The sequence below is a fragment of the Clarias gariepinus genome, chromosome 16 (genome assembly GCF_024256425.1).
Source record: "Clarias gariepinus isolate MV-2021 ecotype Netherlands chromosome 16, CGAR_prim_01v2, whole genome shotgun sequence".
In the NCBI taxonomy this organism is placed as follows: Eukaryota; Metazoa; Chordata; class Actinopteri; order Siluriformes; family Clariidae; genus Clarias; species Clarias gariepinus.
In genome coordinates this window covers 13,693,929-13,712,382 of record NC_071115.1, presented here as the reverse complement: position 1 = coordinate 13,712,382, position 18,454 = coordinate 13,693,929, and the positions used below count along the sequence as shown (strand labels likewise).

The window sequence follows — 18,454 nt, the reverse complement described above, 5'->3', positions numbered from 1 at the left end:
CCGGTTGCCTTCCACAGACCAAAGACCTGCAGATTTAGCTAACTGCATCCCAAATTGCCCGTAGTGTATGAACATGTGATGGATTGGCACCCCGTCCAGAGTATCCCTCGCCTCATGCCCCAAGTCCCTGGGATAAGCTCCAGGCCCCAGTATACAGGATTAAGTGGGATCGACGATGAGGGATTGATACTATATTTCTTTTTTATGAAGTGTGTATACATGTATACATAAAACCAACAGTATGAACATTTTTAGAAGACATTCTGTTAACTAATTTTTTTATTTCTCCTGTGTATGGAAACACAAGTCTTTTATTTTTATTATTATTATTTATGTATTTATTTATAAGATAGAGTTAACAGAGTTGACCAGAACGTAGGGACATACACAAAATTTATTTTTTAATTACTAAAATTACAAATAATACAGAAAATAGATGTTTTATGCAAAGTATAAAGAGTAAACACACAAAAAATATTAAAATTAGACGTAATTATTTCATGATAATTGAAGCTGAATGTATGATTCAGGAGGCATAGACAGTCAAAAATAGGTATAGAGGGAGTCTTTAATTTAATATATTTATGACAAAATGTTCCTAAATACACATATAAACCTTATTTTTAGTTATGGCTTGATATAATTTGTGTAATTTTTCAAAACTCTTTCATTAAATTTTTTGTTTTTGAAAAATAATAAAAGGTTTATCTCGGAGACGCAAAATGTACCCGCAATTCTAGAATGACCCATGTATAAAATACTCATTGCATAAATACAGATATTCATGCCAATACTACATATTTTGGTAAACATACAAACAAAAAATATATTTTCTATTAATATCTGATTTATCTTTAACACTTGAGAACTATTTAGAATCCGAGTAAATATGTGAGAGGACTTTTATTTTGAAAGTTGTATGAAGTCTGAATTCACAAGTCAGGACGCTCCAAAATCAAAATAGCCAGCTAGATTTTATATTCTTTGCTTTCTTTCCTGTTTTATAATATAATAGCAGCATTATAATAGACTTTTAGTCCATCAAGTTTTTTTTAAACAAACAACGATTGTATGTACGCTGTGGTGAGACTTGTTGTACCACTCATTTCGTTAGTTAGTTAGCTAGCATCTTGCTAGCATGTTATGTTTTGGTTTCTAGCTTGTAAACTTGCTAGCTCCGCTGTATTCGACTAAATAAAAAGCGAGTTATTTCATACATGGCTGGCTTAGTTTGTGGCCGGGTTTGGCCAGTTTAAACGAACTAGGCGAGTTGTTAATAATAGAGAATTTACTAATAAATGTTTTATTTAGCCAGCAGTTACATGAGACATGGAGCGTCACTCTGGAAGCAGCAGCAGCAGCAGTCAGTTTAAAAGAGACAGAGACTTCTCTGAGGATCTGTTCACTCAGAAACGCTTCCGAGCGGGAGAAGAGGCGCCAGTCCCGCGCTTCCTGAGTACCCGAGCCCAGCTGTATGAACGCGTCTTCCCTCAGTACAGACAGCCCGTGGAAGTCGGAGCGTTTTCTCTGGACTCACAAAGAGCCTTCTTTAACGACTCCAGGCAGCTGCGCTACTTCGTGGACCCGGGGAACAAACCCAAGTTCAACCTGCGCGATGGTTACAGAGACCGCTTCGTTAAAAGAGATGACGGTGTCAAAGAGAGACTCGACCATATATTACGCTGGATTGTTGCGAATAGAACCAAACTGCGTTCCACACACACGTCTACATCCTCCTGGTGAGAAATATAAAGTCGAGTTTAAATGTCTTTCATCCTCTAATCCTCTGTCAGTAGTCCTGGCTAATGTCAAGTCTAAAGACAAATATGTCTGGAAGACAATTTATCTTTTAATGTTTTTCCTCATATCCAGAAATCCATTTCATGTAAACATTCTTTCATTATAAAAAAAATCACCTCAGCACCCCCCCAGTGCCCATAACTGCTCAAATGTGATTGGTCCCTACATTTTATGACATCGTAACACTGTTTCTCTCTACTAAGAGGTGTCTCCTGGGGCGTTTTCACATCAAGGCTCCAGGAACCGTGCCCGAGTCCACTGGAAGAGGTGGTCTCGAGAACGATACAGCGTACTCGGGCACACGCACATCAGTCTCATCCTCTGACCTACACAGCCATATGCTAAAAAATAATGATAAGGTCATAATACTAAACCTGTCCAAGAATTGCACAGTGTGTTTATTCAGACATGAGAGAACCGATGGGATCAAGGGTTTGGCTAGTTTGTACCTGTTGAACGATTTTCAAATAATTACACCACCTCCTCTTATACCCATTAAACATTCATTCAGATCAGGTCAGACATTTCTGAATGAGGTGTTTACATGATGCACTTTTATTCCAGTTGACCTTCGATTCTGATTAATGGTGTAGGATACAAAAAAAAAGTTTTTTTTTTTTAGATTTACAAATAACTGTTAAATCCAAAATGGGTTAACAAGTTTGAGTTTATTTTATAAACATTGAAAAGACAGTATTCCTAGTCACTTTATCCCATTTGTTGAAACTATGTGGGGTTGCCTAAAAGAGGTTTCTGAGCTGATTTCTGGGTCAGAAAGATAAAAAAGTTTATTCACCTTTCAAAGACGGCATGAATAGCTTTAATTTTATACATGATGCTTAGACATGAAATAATGTTAGAATAGATTTGTGTTGGAAAGATTATTAATAGAGAGGTAAAATAAAACATGGTATTTGTTCATATAAATTATAATTTTACTTTTCCTGTGTGCACATGGTGACATTGATCAAAAGATGTTTAAAAAAACATAATTTTAAACTTTTTTTGGGTGCAGAATAAATAATCATAATAAATTATTCATCTTATTCTTTTCCAGTACACTAGGTGTAGACTTTGTCACTTGGAGAGGCCACTTAACGAAGCTGTTAACTACTCCGTATGAGACACAGGAGGGATGGTTGTTGGCCGTGTCCAAGTTCAGAGGCACACTTTACATGAGCGAAGTGGAGACGGAGGCTGCCCGAATTAACAGAGAGAATCGTACAGAGAGGCATGAGGAGATGATGTACTGGGGCTACAAGTTTGAGCAGTACATCTGTGCAGGTATCATGACACATCAGCTTTTCAGAATTTGTACAGGTTTCTAAGTAAATGTGCATATATAAGAGTTGATATGACTTATGACATGTAGGTAATTAGCCTACCTTTTATGTAGATAATCATACAGATGTGCATATGACATCACTTTGACACAACTGATTTTCAGTTAAATCTCAGATTAAAGAAAAAAAATTGTTCAGGAACAGAAATCCTATTAACACAGGTTATCTACTATAGTGTTTGGTGTTCAGTTGATTATTTTATTACTCCTCGACTATAACTATTACGAGTGCAAGGCATTTCAACATTTATCTTTTGTTCCTATAGTTGTTTCCTTCTTTTCTAGATGATGCGCATGGCGTCCCAGATCGAGGAGGGGTTGTCAACACAAACGAGGCTTTCTGCACAGTAGTCCAAACTCGCTTAGCAGACCACAAGCTACTCTTCTCTGGTGAGGTGGACTGCCGAGATAAGGACCCCAGAGCTCCTCCAGCTCCGGCCTGCTACGTTGAGCTGAAGACCTCAGCTGAAATCTGCACCCCGAAACAGCGCAGTAACTTTTACAGGTGTGTTTAAACCTCGTGCTTTGGTGAAAAATCTTTTTTCTTTTTTTTTTAAATATAAAATAACATTTCTTTATTTAAAAAAAAAAAAAGTTAATGCTTTTAATAATAAGTATGTTGCTTTTTAGTTTTCATACGTATATTCCTCTTATCACAGATACAAGCTGCTGAAATGGTGGGCGCAGTCTTTTCTTCCTGGAGTTCCACGTGTAGTTGCTGGATTTCGAGACCATGACGGTGTAGTGGTGTCTGTGGAGACGTTCCCCATCTCAAAAATATCCCAACTGATTAAGGTTTGTTTAAATTAGAATCATGTGGGCAGAAATACTATTATTTTAAGGACAGGTTTAAATTTTTTCTTGCTGTTTTTTTTTTTTTTTTTTGCCCCCGTCATAGAATGAGCAGAACTGCTGGAAGCCGACAGTCTGCATGAACTTCTGTAGCGATTTCCTGTCCTTTGTGAAATCGGTTGTAAAAGAAGATAATCCAAGGTAGGCGCAGGTTCAGTAAGAAAACACAACGGGTTACATTACTTAAACAGTACTTTGTCTCCTCAATAATTGCTTCTAAGTCATTCTGAATTGCCTCCGTGTTTTATTTATGCCTAAAACAAGGTACAAAGCTAACTAGCTTCTAAGATGAGGCTGAATCCTAAATAAGTGGAAATATAAAGAGAAACTTACAAGATTTACAGGATTGTCACCTTTTGGCTAACATAATACCAGGGAGAATTTAAAACTCTGTTAATTACACTAACTGGCAGTCGCCAGTTCTGCCAGTCGCAGTTAGTTAGTTTAGCCAGGCATAAAAGAATGTGTTGGCAGAGATAAATAACTGGTTAAATAAAAAAAACAAATAATAATCTGTGGATAATAAATGGTATTTGTGGAACTGTTGCATAAAACCCCAGGCACAACAGCACTCATGTGATATCGCTTAATATTAGCCACTTTCACACCCAATATAAAAAGTAACTTAATGCCTGAACCATGAATATCACATTCTGAGGTTAAAAAGTTGACTTAGCTTTATGTATATGAATGTTTATCATACTGCTGAATACATGCTGTTTACTGTTTTTATTTGTTTATTTACTCTCAGGTTGGTGTACCTGTTTGCATGGGATCCACATAGAGACGTGACCTATACAGTTCAAAGAGACTCCCAGTATACATTCCTTCCGGATTGGTACATCAAAGAAATAGCGAGCCAATGTCTGTAACCCCAACATTTAACTCAATAGTCCATCAATCATTCAAGACCTTATTTTTGTTTAAACTTCTCTTCTTTAGTTTAGTACATGTAGCTATAACATACAAGGGAAGATTATAAGCACTGAAGTACCAGTGCAGCACTTAAGTTATAAACATACACTCTATGGCCAAAATTATGTGGACATCTGACCATCTTTCACACACGTGCGCCCATTTCACAAACATACTTATATATCAGCCTACACTAGATTTTGGAACATGGCTCTGGGGATTTGTGCCCATTCATGTACAAAAGCATTAGTGAGGTCAGGTACTGATGCACCAAAATAAGAGGTCCAGGTGTCCATTCAGCATTGCAGTTCATCCCAGAGGTGTTTTGTTAATTTCAGGGATCTGTGGAGGCCACTTCAGTGCTTCCACATCAACCCCGGCAAACCTTGACTTTATAGAGCTTGCTTTGTCCACATGGGTAATGTCATGATGAAACTGGTCTGAGACTTTAAGCTAGGGTGAAAGGAATTCTTAATGCTGTAGCATACAAAGAAAGTCCAGACAAACATATTACATAAAAACCACCCACATATGTTTGTGAAGGTTGTGTCCACATACTTTTGGTCACAATGGTACCTGTATACCTCATGCACACACAATCTATGTGATATGGGTTCATAAGGTAACAATTTGATCATATTAACATCATATAGAAAGTCAGTTTAAATCAGGTACACAAGTTAAAAATCTCATCAGATTATTACACTCCCATCCTTTTACTGATTTTATGTACAGAATTAAGCATTAAAGCTGCTTGTGTGTTTTGTGTATAAGACTATTTTTAATCCCCTTTTAGGGTCTGATGCATCTGGCTTTGCTAAAATGTTTATTGCTTTATGCTGTACTTTTAAAGGTGTGATAGCGTATTCATTGTTGTTTGAGATTTCTCATAAGCTGTCATGAAATTCACATTAAATCTTAGTCACTTGTGGAAACATCCAAGAAAACAAAGCAATAAACACTTAAAATACCTAAAAAAAAAAAAAAACTTCAGGAGTCCCCCAAGTCATTTAGAATTGTTGACTGTATTGAGTAATATTTTAAAAATTGTATTTTATTTATTTATCCAAAATATTCCCTTGCCCGTCAACTCTGAAAGCCTTTTTAAGCTTCACTTGCAGGAATTAATAACACTTTTGTGTGTCATTAAACTTTTGTTTAATGACACAAAAATGAATTGATAGACAGTTCTGAAAAAAGAACAAATTGTTATGGTCAAAGTGAAAGTGAAATTTCAGGTCAATTTTATATCAAATATTTAATCATTGTACACAAACATTAATTTAAATTAATTTCTTAATGCTAAAAAAAAATTACAAGGAAGGTGTTAATTTACAAGAAAAACAACACACAAAACAAAACCTGCGGAGTCAAAGATGCCTATTACCACAGAAAGTCATGAGGTACACTTAAATAAAACTAGGATTGCCAACTGTCCTGTCCCCAGGACTTCCCATATATTGGGCTAAATTGGTTTGTCTCCCACAGGGTCTCTATTGTTCCCTACGTTGACAGCTCCTCATTAATCACCATCAAGGATTGCCTTAACTCTAACCACCCAGGAGAGGGCACTACATTAAGTCCAAGTTGAACATGAGGGCAAGGCATCAGTTATTGGCAAAGACACCTGTTATCAGATACAACAGCAGTACCAGGTCATGTAGTAACCATGGCTTCACAACTATAAGTTATAGGTCATGTTTCCCTAAATATCATAAGTTTTAGTTAAGGATTTTTTGGCCAAAGCGGTAAGAATGACTCAAGAATTAACCCAGCATGCTTCCACAAGAATGCACAAGAGGACAACACTAACTACAATTAGCAAACCAGCTTTCTTTATGTAAATAACAAAATTGCTCCAAGAGGAGCTTGCCTTGCGCGCTAAGGTTAAACATGGACTCAGCTGCAACAGCACAGAGTGTCTCGTTAAGCTCAGTGGTGTGTTATTTCATGACTCAAGTGTTGTACAGAATATGCACTTGGGAAAACAAATGCTTGAGATAATTACGCTTACTGTTTAGGGACTAAAGACTGTGCGTGATATTTTGCATCATCTGTCCCAAGCCTTTGTATTTCAGTTGCCATTATGGCTCAAACAAGGGGAAACTGAAAAATCCATCCAGTGTGTCTGATGAAGTGCAGTGCAAGTGACTTGACTTTTTTATGATGACAGTGATGAAACTACAAATGGCATACATTAAGCTTTAATGAACTGTCTGGAAAAGTATTACATCACAGCCAACGCAGATAATGCTTATGTTTTTCTACCTTTGAAAAACACCACTCCAATTACCAGTTATTGAGCAGTGCAAACAATAACACTCTAAAAGCTAAATACCCGGCTCACAGCTCATAAAACCTGCTAACACTCCTATGATCAGCTGTTGGGTAATACTGAGTAAGTTGTAGTAGGATTTGTTTTGTGAGAGAGGAACTGCATGCATTTTTTCCTTTGTTGACATTGAATGGCTTACACTTCTGTGCCTTGTTTACATGACTCTCTCTTCATCCAGCTATCGATCGTCTCCGGCAAAGCTAGCCAGCTCTCATTTCATACTTCAGGTCCACTGGCACTGAAGAAAATTTGTAAGGATTAAAAAAACAGAAGCTGTTGATTTACTTGTTCATTGTCTGACAACATATAATGTGTTTTAGACCAACTTGTAAAAAAAAAATAGAAATGAACATGCTTCAGCAGAAACATGGCGACTTTTTTGGAAACCAGAGTAGCTGATGGACAAACAGGCGCACACACACACACACCTTCATCGCTGTGGCATAGTGCACTGGACAAAATAATACATGACAGATTTTGTCCCCTATTAGGCACCTTTTATCTCTTATTAGGAAATTAGAAAGTTGGCAATCCTACTAAAAACCAACACAGTACTGATTAAGTTTAATAAAATTTACCTAAACGATAGGTATATTCGTTCAGTTTACAATTTGCATATTTTAGCATCGATATGGACTATTTGCATTCTTTATGCATTAACTGAATCTCATCTTACCTCATTAATGTGCAAAAAAAAATTAAACACCAATAGGTTAAAATGTTCAAGCTCATGTAAACACTTAAAATTCATTATTAAGTGCAATTTAAAATAACTCATTTCACATGATGTCTCATGTGAGAACTGAACGATAGACATGTAACTCACTGACTACAGTATTACACAATCAAAAAATTATAATAATAATTGTTGTAAAGAACTGAATAACTGACTGTTTGAAGAAAATGAAATAAATTAAGACATTAATTGGTATTATAGCATGAAAAGCTTTCTGTACATTATAGATTTTTTGTTGTACAGAATTAAGAATTATGCTAAAATGGATTTATAAAAAAAAGAATTTTTACAGTGTATTTAACAAACATTTTAAGACAAATGGTTTAAAATAAAAAGGCGTTTAAATTGATGACTGTAATAATTTAGCTCCTATACTGGTTGAAGGAATGATGGTCAAGTCTGGCAATGCATTTTTAAAGAGGTAGTAAAGTAAGCAACCTGACTCTGGTTAGTTTTAAGCCATAACTGTTGTTAATGCTTCAGCTTCTTATTAAGGCCCATCAGTTTGAAGGTGACTGCAGCAATCTTCTCATAGACCATGAACATGAGAGCCGCCGTCAGCACCGTCTGAAGCAGCTTCGCCTCCAGACCTTTGTACAGGCCGAGCACTCCGTTGCGCCTGTCAGAGAGATACGGAAGATAACGAGAGCATTATAGTTAAAAGTTAACAGCCACACCCTTGTCTTCATACCTGATCGATCTGTTTTTAGTTTCTGGGTTAGATTTAGAGATGGCTAAAAGCGAATCATGTACACAGAGCAATGCGATGCTGCTCACTTTGGCACATCTATGTCAAAAATGATTAAATTATAGAGTTTATTCGAATTAACTTTTAGAAAAGACAAATACATTATTTTTTTCAATTCTCAATACACTTTGTCCATCCGTCAACAAGCTTTCGTATTCCATCATTAAAATGTTTTAGGCTGAGATGCAAATCACAAATGCACCATTATGCAAGATCAGCGTTTAATCCGAAGGCCAGGCTTCAGCTCACTGTAAAGCATAAGCATCTCACTGTACCGAGCACTGTTGATTGGCGAACATTTTTCCTGATAGTGTTCCTCAAAAAGTGGGGGTTGTTATAACACAGAAAGTGCATGACGGCTGGAGTTGGATGTTCAACATCTTACAACCTATTGGCTGTACATCACAAACCTTTGACTCTATAGTCTCAGTTAAACTTTAATAACGTATATAAATATAAACAATTTACTGATGTAAGGTCCAACGTTTGTTTAGTTTACCACTTATAAGTTGAGATCCTACTTTTATTTGAAGTTTTTTCAAGTATTTCCTATGCACCCACAAGACACATGAGAGATTTGTGACTTGCGTATGTAAAAACGTGGGTTGCAAAACAAAAAGCATGAAATTGAAGAATATTTTATTTGCAAAAAACATATTTTATTTGCATTTCAGCCTGAACTTACTTGATTCGTTCCATCAGTAAGTTCACCACGTTTCGCATGCTGCCCAGTAAACCCCCTTTCTCTTGTGATTTGTGTTGGCCAAACTGAAGACGGAAAGGCAAATACAGGCATTAGGAAGAATTTGTGGGAACAAAAACAAAACATTAGACATAATTAGATGACATTTGATAGAACAAATAGTCGCTTCAAATGTGTTTTACCCTCAGAATGGACTGGACGATCTGCAGCGGATAAGTGGCCGTCGTTGCAACAGCCTTGGCGATGGCTCCGATGATAAAGATCTCAACTGAAGAAATCTGTAAGCAAAAGGTGCCATTTTCAAATTTAAATTCAAATTTTATTTGTCACATACACAAACATACACAGTACGAAATGTAGTGAAATGCATTATACGACTGCCATTGACCCTAAAAGAGAATTAAAGTTTTCAAATAAAAAATAAATATAAATAAAAGAATACGATAGAAATTAAATAAAAAAAAATTAAATTAAACTAGGAAAAAAAATAGAACTAAAAATAAAAATAGAAATGTGCTAGGATAAATAGAACTAAAAATAAAAATAGAAATATGATGTGCATAAAAATAGAAATATACTGTACAAATTGAAATATACTGTACATATAAATTTTTAGATGAGTCATAAGAATAAATAGTTTTGCTAAAGAAAAGTGCAATAATATAAAGATAATATGATAATAATAACAATAATAAGGCTCGCCTTCCGTCCATCTCGCCCTGCTTTTCTCTTCATGGCCTCATAGAACATGAACTGCACTGCAGGGTTGAACACCAGCAGCAGGGACGGGAGTGTGCCGTTCCACAGCGCCCCTACCCCTTCATCAGCTACGATCTGGGAGAAAGTGTCTTAAAGAGGAAGAAGTGAAAAAAATTCACTATGCACGACTTTGCTTCATGTGGCAAAAAATACTAAGCCGTCATTCTGAATATAATAAATATTAACGTAAAATATACACTCATCTAGAGGATTATTAGGAACACCATACTAATACGGTGTTTGACCCCCTTTCGCATTCAGGACTGCCTTAATTCTTTGTGGCATTGATTCAACATGATGCTGAAAGCATTCTTTAGAAATTTTGGCCCATATTGATAGAATAGCATCTTGCAGCACATCCAGGGCACGAAGCTCCCGTTCCACCACATCCCAAAGATGCTCTATTGGGTTGAGATCTGGTAACTGTGGGGGCCATTTTAGTACAGTGAACTCATTGTCATGTTCAAGAAACCAATTTGAAATGATTCGAGCTTTGTGACATAGTGCATTATCCTGCTGCAAGTAGGCATCAGAGGATGGGTACATGTTGGTCATAAAGAGAAGGACATGGTCAGACACAATGCTCAGGTAGCCCGTGGCATATAAACGATGCCCAATTGGCACTAAGGGGCCTAAAGTGTCCCAAGAAAACATCCCCACACCATTACACCACCACCACCAGCCTGCACAGTGGTAACAAGGCATGATGGATCCATGTTCTCATTCTGTTTACGCCAAATTCTGACTCTACCATTTGAATGTCTCAACAGAAATCGAGACTCATCAGATCAGGCAACATTTTTCCAGTCTTCAATTGTCCAATTTTGGTGAGCTCGTGCAACTTGTAGCCTCTTTTTTCTATTTGTAGTGGAGATGAGTGGTACCCGGTGGGGTCTTCTGCTGTTGTAGCCCATCCGCCTCAAGGTTGTGTGTGTTGTGGCTTAACAAATTCTCCTCTGACCTCTAGCATGTACAAGGCATTTTCACCCACAGGACTGCCGCATACTAGATGTTTTTCCCTTTTCACACCATTCTTTGTAAACCCTAGAAATGGTTGTGTGTGAAAATCCCAGTAACTGAGCAGATTGTGAAATACTCAGACTGGCCAGTCTGGCACCAACAACCATGCCACGCTCAAAATTGCTTAAACCACGTTTCTTTCCCATTCTGACATTCAGTTTGGAGTTCAGGAGATTGTCTTGACCAGGCCCACACCCCTAAATGCATTGAAGCAACTGCCATGTGACTGGTTGATTAGATAATTGCATTAATGAGAAATTGAACAGGTGTTCCTAAAAATCCTTTAGGTGAGTGTATAATCAAGGGAATGACATCGTGTGCTCTTCGGACTGACCAAAAATGCCCTTGTAGTGGGTTTGATGGAGATCTTCATTCCGAAATTTCGCTCCCTGTAGCTTTAGCCGAGTATTCACCACCCACATGGGGGTGGTCAGGAGCACGTTCACAGTTCCTACAGCAAAAAACACAAATACTCAAACACTTCTTTAATGCAAAACGCTTCATTCTGTCCAACCAACTTTACTAACTATCAGCTGATTTCTGATGTAGCTTGTGATGTCATGACATTAATTTATAAATAATTCTGTGTCGTACTAAATTTAAAATACCAACATGTAACAAAACATTAATTCTAAAGATGGCTGGTTACATTGATATACGCGGGTGAGTCAAAAACAATCCACCCTGGCTGGAGAATTTATTTGAATCAACTTTAGAAAAGATAAATACATAATTGTACAACATAATCTCTTTGTACACTTTGTCCATCTGTCAACAAGCTTTCGTTTTCCCTCATTAAAAAATGTTTTAGTTTAAGCTGTGCGCCAGGTAGACACCCCTGTTTTCCTGTCTTTATATTAGGCAGGGCAGAGAAAGATGTGGTATTGTTTTTGGGTTTTTTTTGTCTACCTGCGATGAAGCCCATGACGAGGTCTCTGCCAGGCCTGGACTTTCCCGGCATCAGCCTCTTCAGTGAATTGAATGTGTAGAAGTAGACGAAGTTGGAACAGCACAAGCTGGAGATTACAGGAAACCAACCCCGATAGAGAGACATTCTGAAAGAGTGAAAAGGAAATGCATTTGTGCCTTACTGAACCCATCTCTCGAATCCTCTACTGTATGTTTTATCTACTATGCTGCTCCATTCATCTCTACTCATCAATGGTGTCATCTCTGTAACCATTCTGTAGAGCAGTAGGAGACAACAAACAGTAGTACGAGTAGTACCAGTTATACCCATGCAATACCAGTAGTAGTACCAGTGATCCCGAACCTTCTTCCCTACAGATGTGGCCTGATGTATCCCGGTTCCCCCCTTCTGGTTGGGGGTTTTGATCCATGAAGGCATCTAGGTGCTGCTGAGAACGAGCCGGTATGGTCTGCGTGTGGCGAATGGATAAGTAGGGTGACTGCGAACAGTGACGGTTTACTCAATGACCACAAGGATGGTCTTGTACTTGGCTATTGCGCACAGTTTTTCTGTGACGGCTTGTGATTGCAGTTGCTCAATAGTTTTGAAGTTACTACCATCAGTGGAAGCGGACTTTATATCAATTCAAACACTTTTCCTGTTACACAATTGTACAGTACCTTATAGCACACAAAATCACAGGGATTGATTTATAGTCACGCTACTGTATGTGGTATCCCCCACAGGACGAGTCTGGTTCCCCTCAAAGTTTCTTCCTGTGGAGATTAATCTTGATCATCAGAGACAATCTGATAGCTCTAACTTATCCTTTTTTTTCCCCAACATTTTTTTATTTTCCATAATCTTCTATGTCTGTAAAGCTGCTTTGCGACTTTGATAAACGTGCTCTTCAAGTAAAACTGATTAGAATGCTACCTGCATATGTTACGATAAAGAGTTACTCAACCAAAATGTGCAATTTAAAATATTCTTGTCAGTTAATAAAAAGATAAAGAAATAAATAAAAGAAATATATTGTGCACACACTGACTTAAAAGCCTCTAGAAGGGCCAGAAAACTCACTATGAACGAAGCCATGATCTGGCCAGATAAAGTTAGCTTATTAGTTACGCATACGGTTGCATCAAATAATGCTAGCTACCACTTTGAGCCACAAAGCCACAGCATGGGACACTTACACGCCCTCCTCTTTTGCAATCTCAGCCAGAATGACAGGAGTCGACTTGGATTTTCGGCTCTCGTCCACTGAAACACAGCAGTAGTACATGCGCGGTGAGGCAGACCATCAATTAAAACTCAATCTAAGTTTGCAACTAATCACATATCCGATAAAGAAAACACAGATTCAGGAATAAGCTGAACATGAATGAAATGTTTTTTAGGTTGTTTCCATCAACTCACCCTGCAGTCGAATTCTGGCCGTGTCCAGAGGGAAGAACACCGTCATTGCCGTCGCGCTGCCCTGGCAACCACATAAACATACTTAAGAACCCTTTTTTTTTTATATATGGATTTTAGTATTCACTAAACGATTATGTTTTTTTTGTGTCAAGTTTAATTATGGCTGTAACATCAAAGATAGATGATGAGCTTATTATTCAAACTAGATGTTTAAATCCAGAGGGAGAAATTTGTGTTACTGAAGTAGTGAGGGGAAAATATTAATACACTTATAGAAAAGAATATAAAAAAATTGAGGAATAGACAAAAAAAAAAACATAACAGAGATTATTAATTATAGAAATGGGGGAAAAAATACTCAGTTACTGTATGTATCATGATTCTTTTGTGTGGCGACTCCAAAATTTTTTTTTTTACATGAACAGAAGTCGTGCATGATAAAAAGCCTCTCCCTAACCTTTTTCTCCAAACCCTGCTATCTCTAAATTAGTCTTTGATTTAGTCTTAAAACCCACTACAGTTACGCACGCTTACACCACAAGCATGCATTAGAAGCCGCGTGCTCTCGACTGCTTAACACTTGTTGAGTTTCGAGACCATGGAGCACATCAGGTGATAAAACCTTGATGTTTCTTTATATTCCTACAGGTGGTGAGAGCAAATTTTTTGCAACGTTTGTGACATTACAGAGACATGTGCTGCTCGATAAGAATGTAGCAATTGTAGTTAAACACTGAACTCTTGGGTTTCAAGTTATGCTATAAGGAATGGGCTACATTTAAATACTCATGTTTAACTCAGTTGTGAAGGTTGTAAAATTGTAACAAAATCAAAAAATTTTTATATATAATAAAATTGTAATACAGAAGAATCAGCACCTAGGTGTCATGATCTCGTATCCCTGCTGATTCCCATTCCTACTGCTATTTTAGCTATTAGCTAATTGTAATAAGACTGAAAATCAGGAATTGATCTCACTTTACTATGTAAATCTCAGAAATTACATGTTAGATGTTGCGTCATGTTATTTAGATCTAGTTGCTTTCTGTACAGTGTCGCGAGCCAAATTGTCTCTAGGTTTAATTACCTTTTTAGAAGACATTTAGAGCTATTCTCACATCTCACATCCCAGCTGCTGGTTATACGAGTTGAGAGATCAGGGTGGGTCGTCTCACAACCTGTATAAAGGCTGGCTAAATTGCACTTGTTCAAGACTAGCCTGATCAGTGTGTCCATATACACCCTTCTTTGTTTTAACATTATTTCCTGGCTATGTGATACAAGGAACAAAATGTGGATTATTCTATTTTCCTATTCTTAGTGTCTTTGAAAATGTTTCTTATTCATGTAAAGTACGTTACAAGGTCTGTGCGGAAAGTAATCTAGCCATGTAATAGTAGGAGTATAAAAAATGTATGTTTCTAGTTCTCACAGTCAGTCGCCGATCTTTGCTGATTGCAACCCGTAAACATTCTTAGATGTTTCTGCTCGTTGCAGGCCTCAGAAAAGTTCCCGCAGAGGAATGTTCCAGCTTAAGACAAAATTTGATTTAGATTCGTTGCTTGACTTAAATGCGACGACCACGCAGTACACATGCTCACTTAGCGGTTTCGGCTAGTACAGAGGGGGTTGATTCAGTCATGTACCATGATTGTTTTGTGTGGCAATTCATGTATCACATTTATAGAGCAAAATCGAAAATTTCTTTTTATTGTATTTATGTTTGCATTTGGAACGGTAAAATGTCGCAGTTCCTTTAGAATCCTGCAGGTGGAGCACTTCAAACTATTTACACATTAGCAAGCAGCACAGCATCCTGTGTAGGAACAAATTATTCGCCAAGTTTGTTTAGAATTGGAACAAAATCTAAAGTGTGTGTGTCTGTGTGTGTGTATATATATATATATATATATATATATATATATATATATATACACACACATCTTGCGATAATACTGAATTGGACAGACCGCATGAATAAACTGGTGACAGTGACAGCTCACAGCTACAGATTTAATGCACATTTTTTTTAATGCTGAGATTACTGTCTCTTTTTTGTGCACATGTTCTAAGCTGGCATGAACCCTACTAAGAACAGAAGTATCGCTACCCTGTCCGGAGGGGAAAAACTGATTCAATTATAAATCACGATTCTTTTGTGTGGTGAATTATGTATTGTAATTGATTTATTCACTTAGTTATTAACCTAGTTAACCCAGTGTAAGTATGTATCCAATTATGTAAACATTAAAGCACTTTTTGTGCTCTGGATAAGAGCGTCTGCCAAATGCCTAAATGTAAATGTAAATTTATATATATATATATATATATATATATATATATATATATATATATATATATAGACATGTTTAATAGAAATAAACCGGTTGATCAGCCAGTGTCCAGAGTTTGCTGGTTTTCAGTTTGATTGGCCATGACCGGTGAACAGCCCCCCAGCCTCAGATATAATGATTCTGTACCGATCGCAAAAGCTTCTAAGTGGCGCAACGGAACGGCATTTTTATGGCATTACATAAGAAGTGTTTGGCGTTTAAGGTGGTAAAACGTCATCGGTTCTTTTAAGTCCTACAGGTGGTAAATTATTTGCTAAGTTTGTTTTAAAAATAAATATGGCAGATGACAGAGTTGTGTTGTTGCTGCCCAGTTAAATGTTAAAAGTTGTTTAAATGCTGTGATTGGTTTTTAAGTGAGAAAATGAACGCTATAAGGAATAGGCTACATTTAATTACTCATTAAACTTTTTTTTTTTTAAGATTTAAAATTGTAACAAAACCGGTGTGATATCGAATGAGGATATTTATAAAATCGTCATACTTATAGAATCAGCACAGAGGTATCGTGATAATATCGTACCGGGAGGTGACTGGTGTAAAAAGCTGCTTGCCTCATTTAACTTATAGGAACACGTAAATGTGGATGACGTCACCTGACGTCATACATAAACTACCTTTCTGGAAAACAGCACTTAATAACCAGTGTAGCCTGAACAACTGCAATAACTTACATTTAATGTTTGTACTTACATCTAGTGTCACTTTTTATTCACACTGCTATGCATATATACACACAAACACACACACACCATTTCCGGTTTGATATGTAAAAACAGAACAATGACTAAACGAAGCGTCACATCGCGGTAAACTAATTGCAGGTGTCCCAGGCGTTCTCTTACCACTGCGCCGGCTACAGCGTGCACAAGTGTTTCATAAGACAGCAGTCCGATCGCAGAGTCGCCATTAGCAGCCATGTCTGCTTCTCCACTTATAATGATAGCGGATTAAAAGCGTCTATAAAACGAATGGGGCAGAAATAATTAACTTCACACAGCAAACTGGCTGTTTAATCCATCGGCACGCGCGATCACTATGGTCAAAATACGGTATTGACCAAACTCACTGAACTTCCGCGTAGTTGTTCGCTGGAGAAACTCGCAGTGTCGGTGCTCTCCTCTGCCCTCTGTAGGTCGGAGGACGAACAGCACTGTCTCATGGGAGACTATTGAAACCGTACAGCACATTCCAGTGCTGTCATGTTTGTGTGTAGGTGTGTCTGTTTTACCTTATTTATTAACTAAATAAATGATATTAATAATTTTCCATACAAACATAAAATAACAGAACAATCTATGTATTCTGTGTGTAACCATAGCTAGTTAGTCATTCATTCCTTCATGTTCTTTACCGGTTATCGTGTACAGGGTTGCCGGGGCCTGGAGCCTGGAGCACGGGGAGAACATATAAACTCCATGCACACAGACCCAAGACGAGAATCGAACCCGTAGTTGGTTAATGGAGTAATCTTAGTAATAGAACACTAGAAATAATGATACAGAGAAAAAACAATAGTCTCTATCAATTTGTTCCTTTTGTTAGTATGTTACATTTTTAAAAATTGTATGAGATTGATGGGATAATTATTTATGCAATTTACACTTTAGGTATGTATATCATGTAAATATTATAATACATCTGTATTATAATACAGTCTTCAAAGATAATAAGAGATACACACCAGTAGTGTGAGTAAGGGCAGTGACACAGTATCATCCAAAGAGGAGAATACATGTAAATATATGTGGAACAGTTCAGACATGCAGCAAAATCCCTCTTTATATTTGGTATATTTATTTTTCATTTTCCTGTTTTTTTTTTTATCAACAATTATTCGTCTTTGACTGTAGTTTCTCAATAATAATAATAATAATAATAATAATAATAAATTATTATTATTATAATAATTATTATTATTATTATTATTTAATAAATTATTATCATTATTATTATTATTATTATTATTATTATTATTATTATCATGGACTTATAATAATAATAATAATAATAATAATAATAATAATAATAATATTACAAATCACTATAATGGACAAATCTTCTGGATTGGCAGGAGACCCACTATGAAACCTTTAGATGGACAAATGATAATGGCAAAACAGACAATGTCTCTATATGAACAAGAGCTAACTGTCTATTTACTGCTTATATTTTGAATACAGTACATGTATATACAATATCAACATATAGCAGAGTAAGTGGACTTACAAAGTACTTTTAGGAGCACTGTACTAATACTGGCTAGGGTTTCTCTTTGCTTTTAAAACAGCCTTAATTTTGGCATCATGGAGTCCACAAGACGTTGTAAACATTTGTTTACTTTGAGATTCGTTTCCATGTGGAGATGATTGTGTCACGCAGTTCATTTAAGTTTAAGTGCACGCAGTTCAGGTGCACTTTTATGCCCCTTATCTCCAGTCTATCACATTCCAAACATGTTCTGGTAAATTCAGTTCTGATGACTGGGAAGGCCACAGAAGAACACTCATTGTCATGGTCATTAAACCAGTTTGCGACAATTTTGCTCTGTTACATGGTGC

The 18,454-nt window shown here is 36.9% G+C and overlaps 2 protein-coding genes across 4 annotated transcripts; one reads left to right on the top strand and one right to left on the bottom strand.

Moving 5' to 3' along the window:
• Nucleotides 1–925: 925 nt before the first annotated feature.
• Nucleotides 926–5,896, top strand: dxo (decapping exoribonuclease). Of its 3 annotated transcripts, none has more exons than XM_053514099.1 (7): nucleotides 926–1,083; nucleotides 1,316–1,739; nucleotides 2,858–3,084; nucleotides 3,428–3,647; nucleotides 3,802–3,937; nucleotides 4,041–4,135; nucleotides 4,746–5,896. In XM_053514099.1, the coding sequence occupies exons 2-7, from the start codon at nucleotides 1,330–1,332 to the stop codon at nucleotides 4,864–4,866; spliced, it is 1,209 nt and encodes a 402-aa protein (XP_053370074.1). In that variant the 5' UTR covers nucleotides 926–1,083; nucleotides 1,316–1,329; the 3' UTR covers nucleotides 4,867–5,896. The 3 variants fall into 3 exon arrangements, with proteins under 3 accessions (XP_053370074.1, XP_053370075.1, XP_053370073.1); XM_053514100.1 differs by having other exon boundaries at nucleotides 1,312–1,739; XM_053514098.1 differs by having other exon boundaries at nucleotides 926–1,739.
• A 1,893-nt stretch (nucleotides 5,897–7,789) lies between these two features.
• Nucleotides 7,790–16,981, bottom strand: LOC128545069 (peroxisomal membrane protein PMP34). The gene is made up of 9 exons (XM_053515408.1): nucleotides 16,739–16,981; nucleotides 13,543–13,603; nucleotides 13,320–13,386; nucleotides 12,120–12,265; nucleotides 11,545–11,661; nucleotides 10,134–10,279; nucleotides 9,614–9,709; nucleotides 9,414–9,496; nucleotides 7,790–8,599 (listed from the first exon to the last, which is right to left on the bottom strand). The coding sequence occupies exons 1-9, from the start codon at nucleotides 16,811–16,813 to the stop codon at nucleotides 8,452–8,454; spliced, it is 939 nt and encodes a 312-aa protein (XP_053371383.1). The 5' UTR covers nucleotides 16,814–16,981; the 3' UTR covers nucleotides 7,790–8,451.
• Nucleotides 16,982–18,454: the final 1,473 nt, after the last annotated feature.

Excerpts from the sequence above, each read along its gene's own strand:
- LOC128545069 (XM_053515408.1), bottom strand. The coding sequence starts at position 16,813 with ATGGCTGCTAATGGCGACTCTGCGATCGGACTGCTGTCTTATGAAACA. Across the intron at positions 13,387-13,542 it reads GGCCAGAATTCGACTGCAGG|TGGACGAGAGCCGAAAATCC; the intron begins GTGAGTTGATGG and ends GCTGTGTTTCAG. Across the intron at positions 11,662-12,119 it reads CGTCATGGGCTTCATCGCAG|GAACTGTGAACGTGCTCCTG; the intron begins GTAGACAAAAAA and ends TTTTTGCTGTAG.
- dxo (XM_053514099.1), top strand. The coding sequence starts at position 1,330 with ATGGAGCGTCACTCTGGAAGCAGCAGCAGCAGCAGTCAGTTTAAAAGA. Across the intron at positions 1,740-2,857 it reads CACACGTCTACATCCTCCTG|TACACTAGGTGTAGACTTTG; the intron begins GTGAGAAATATA and ends ATTCTTTTCCAG. Across the intron at positions 3,085-3,427 it reads TGAGCAGTACATCTGTGCAG|ATGATGCGCATGGCGTCCCA; the intron begins GTATCATGACAC and ends CTTCTTTTCTAG.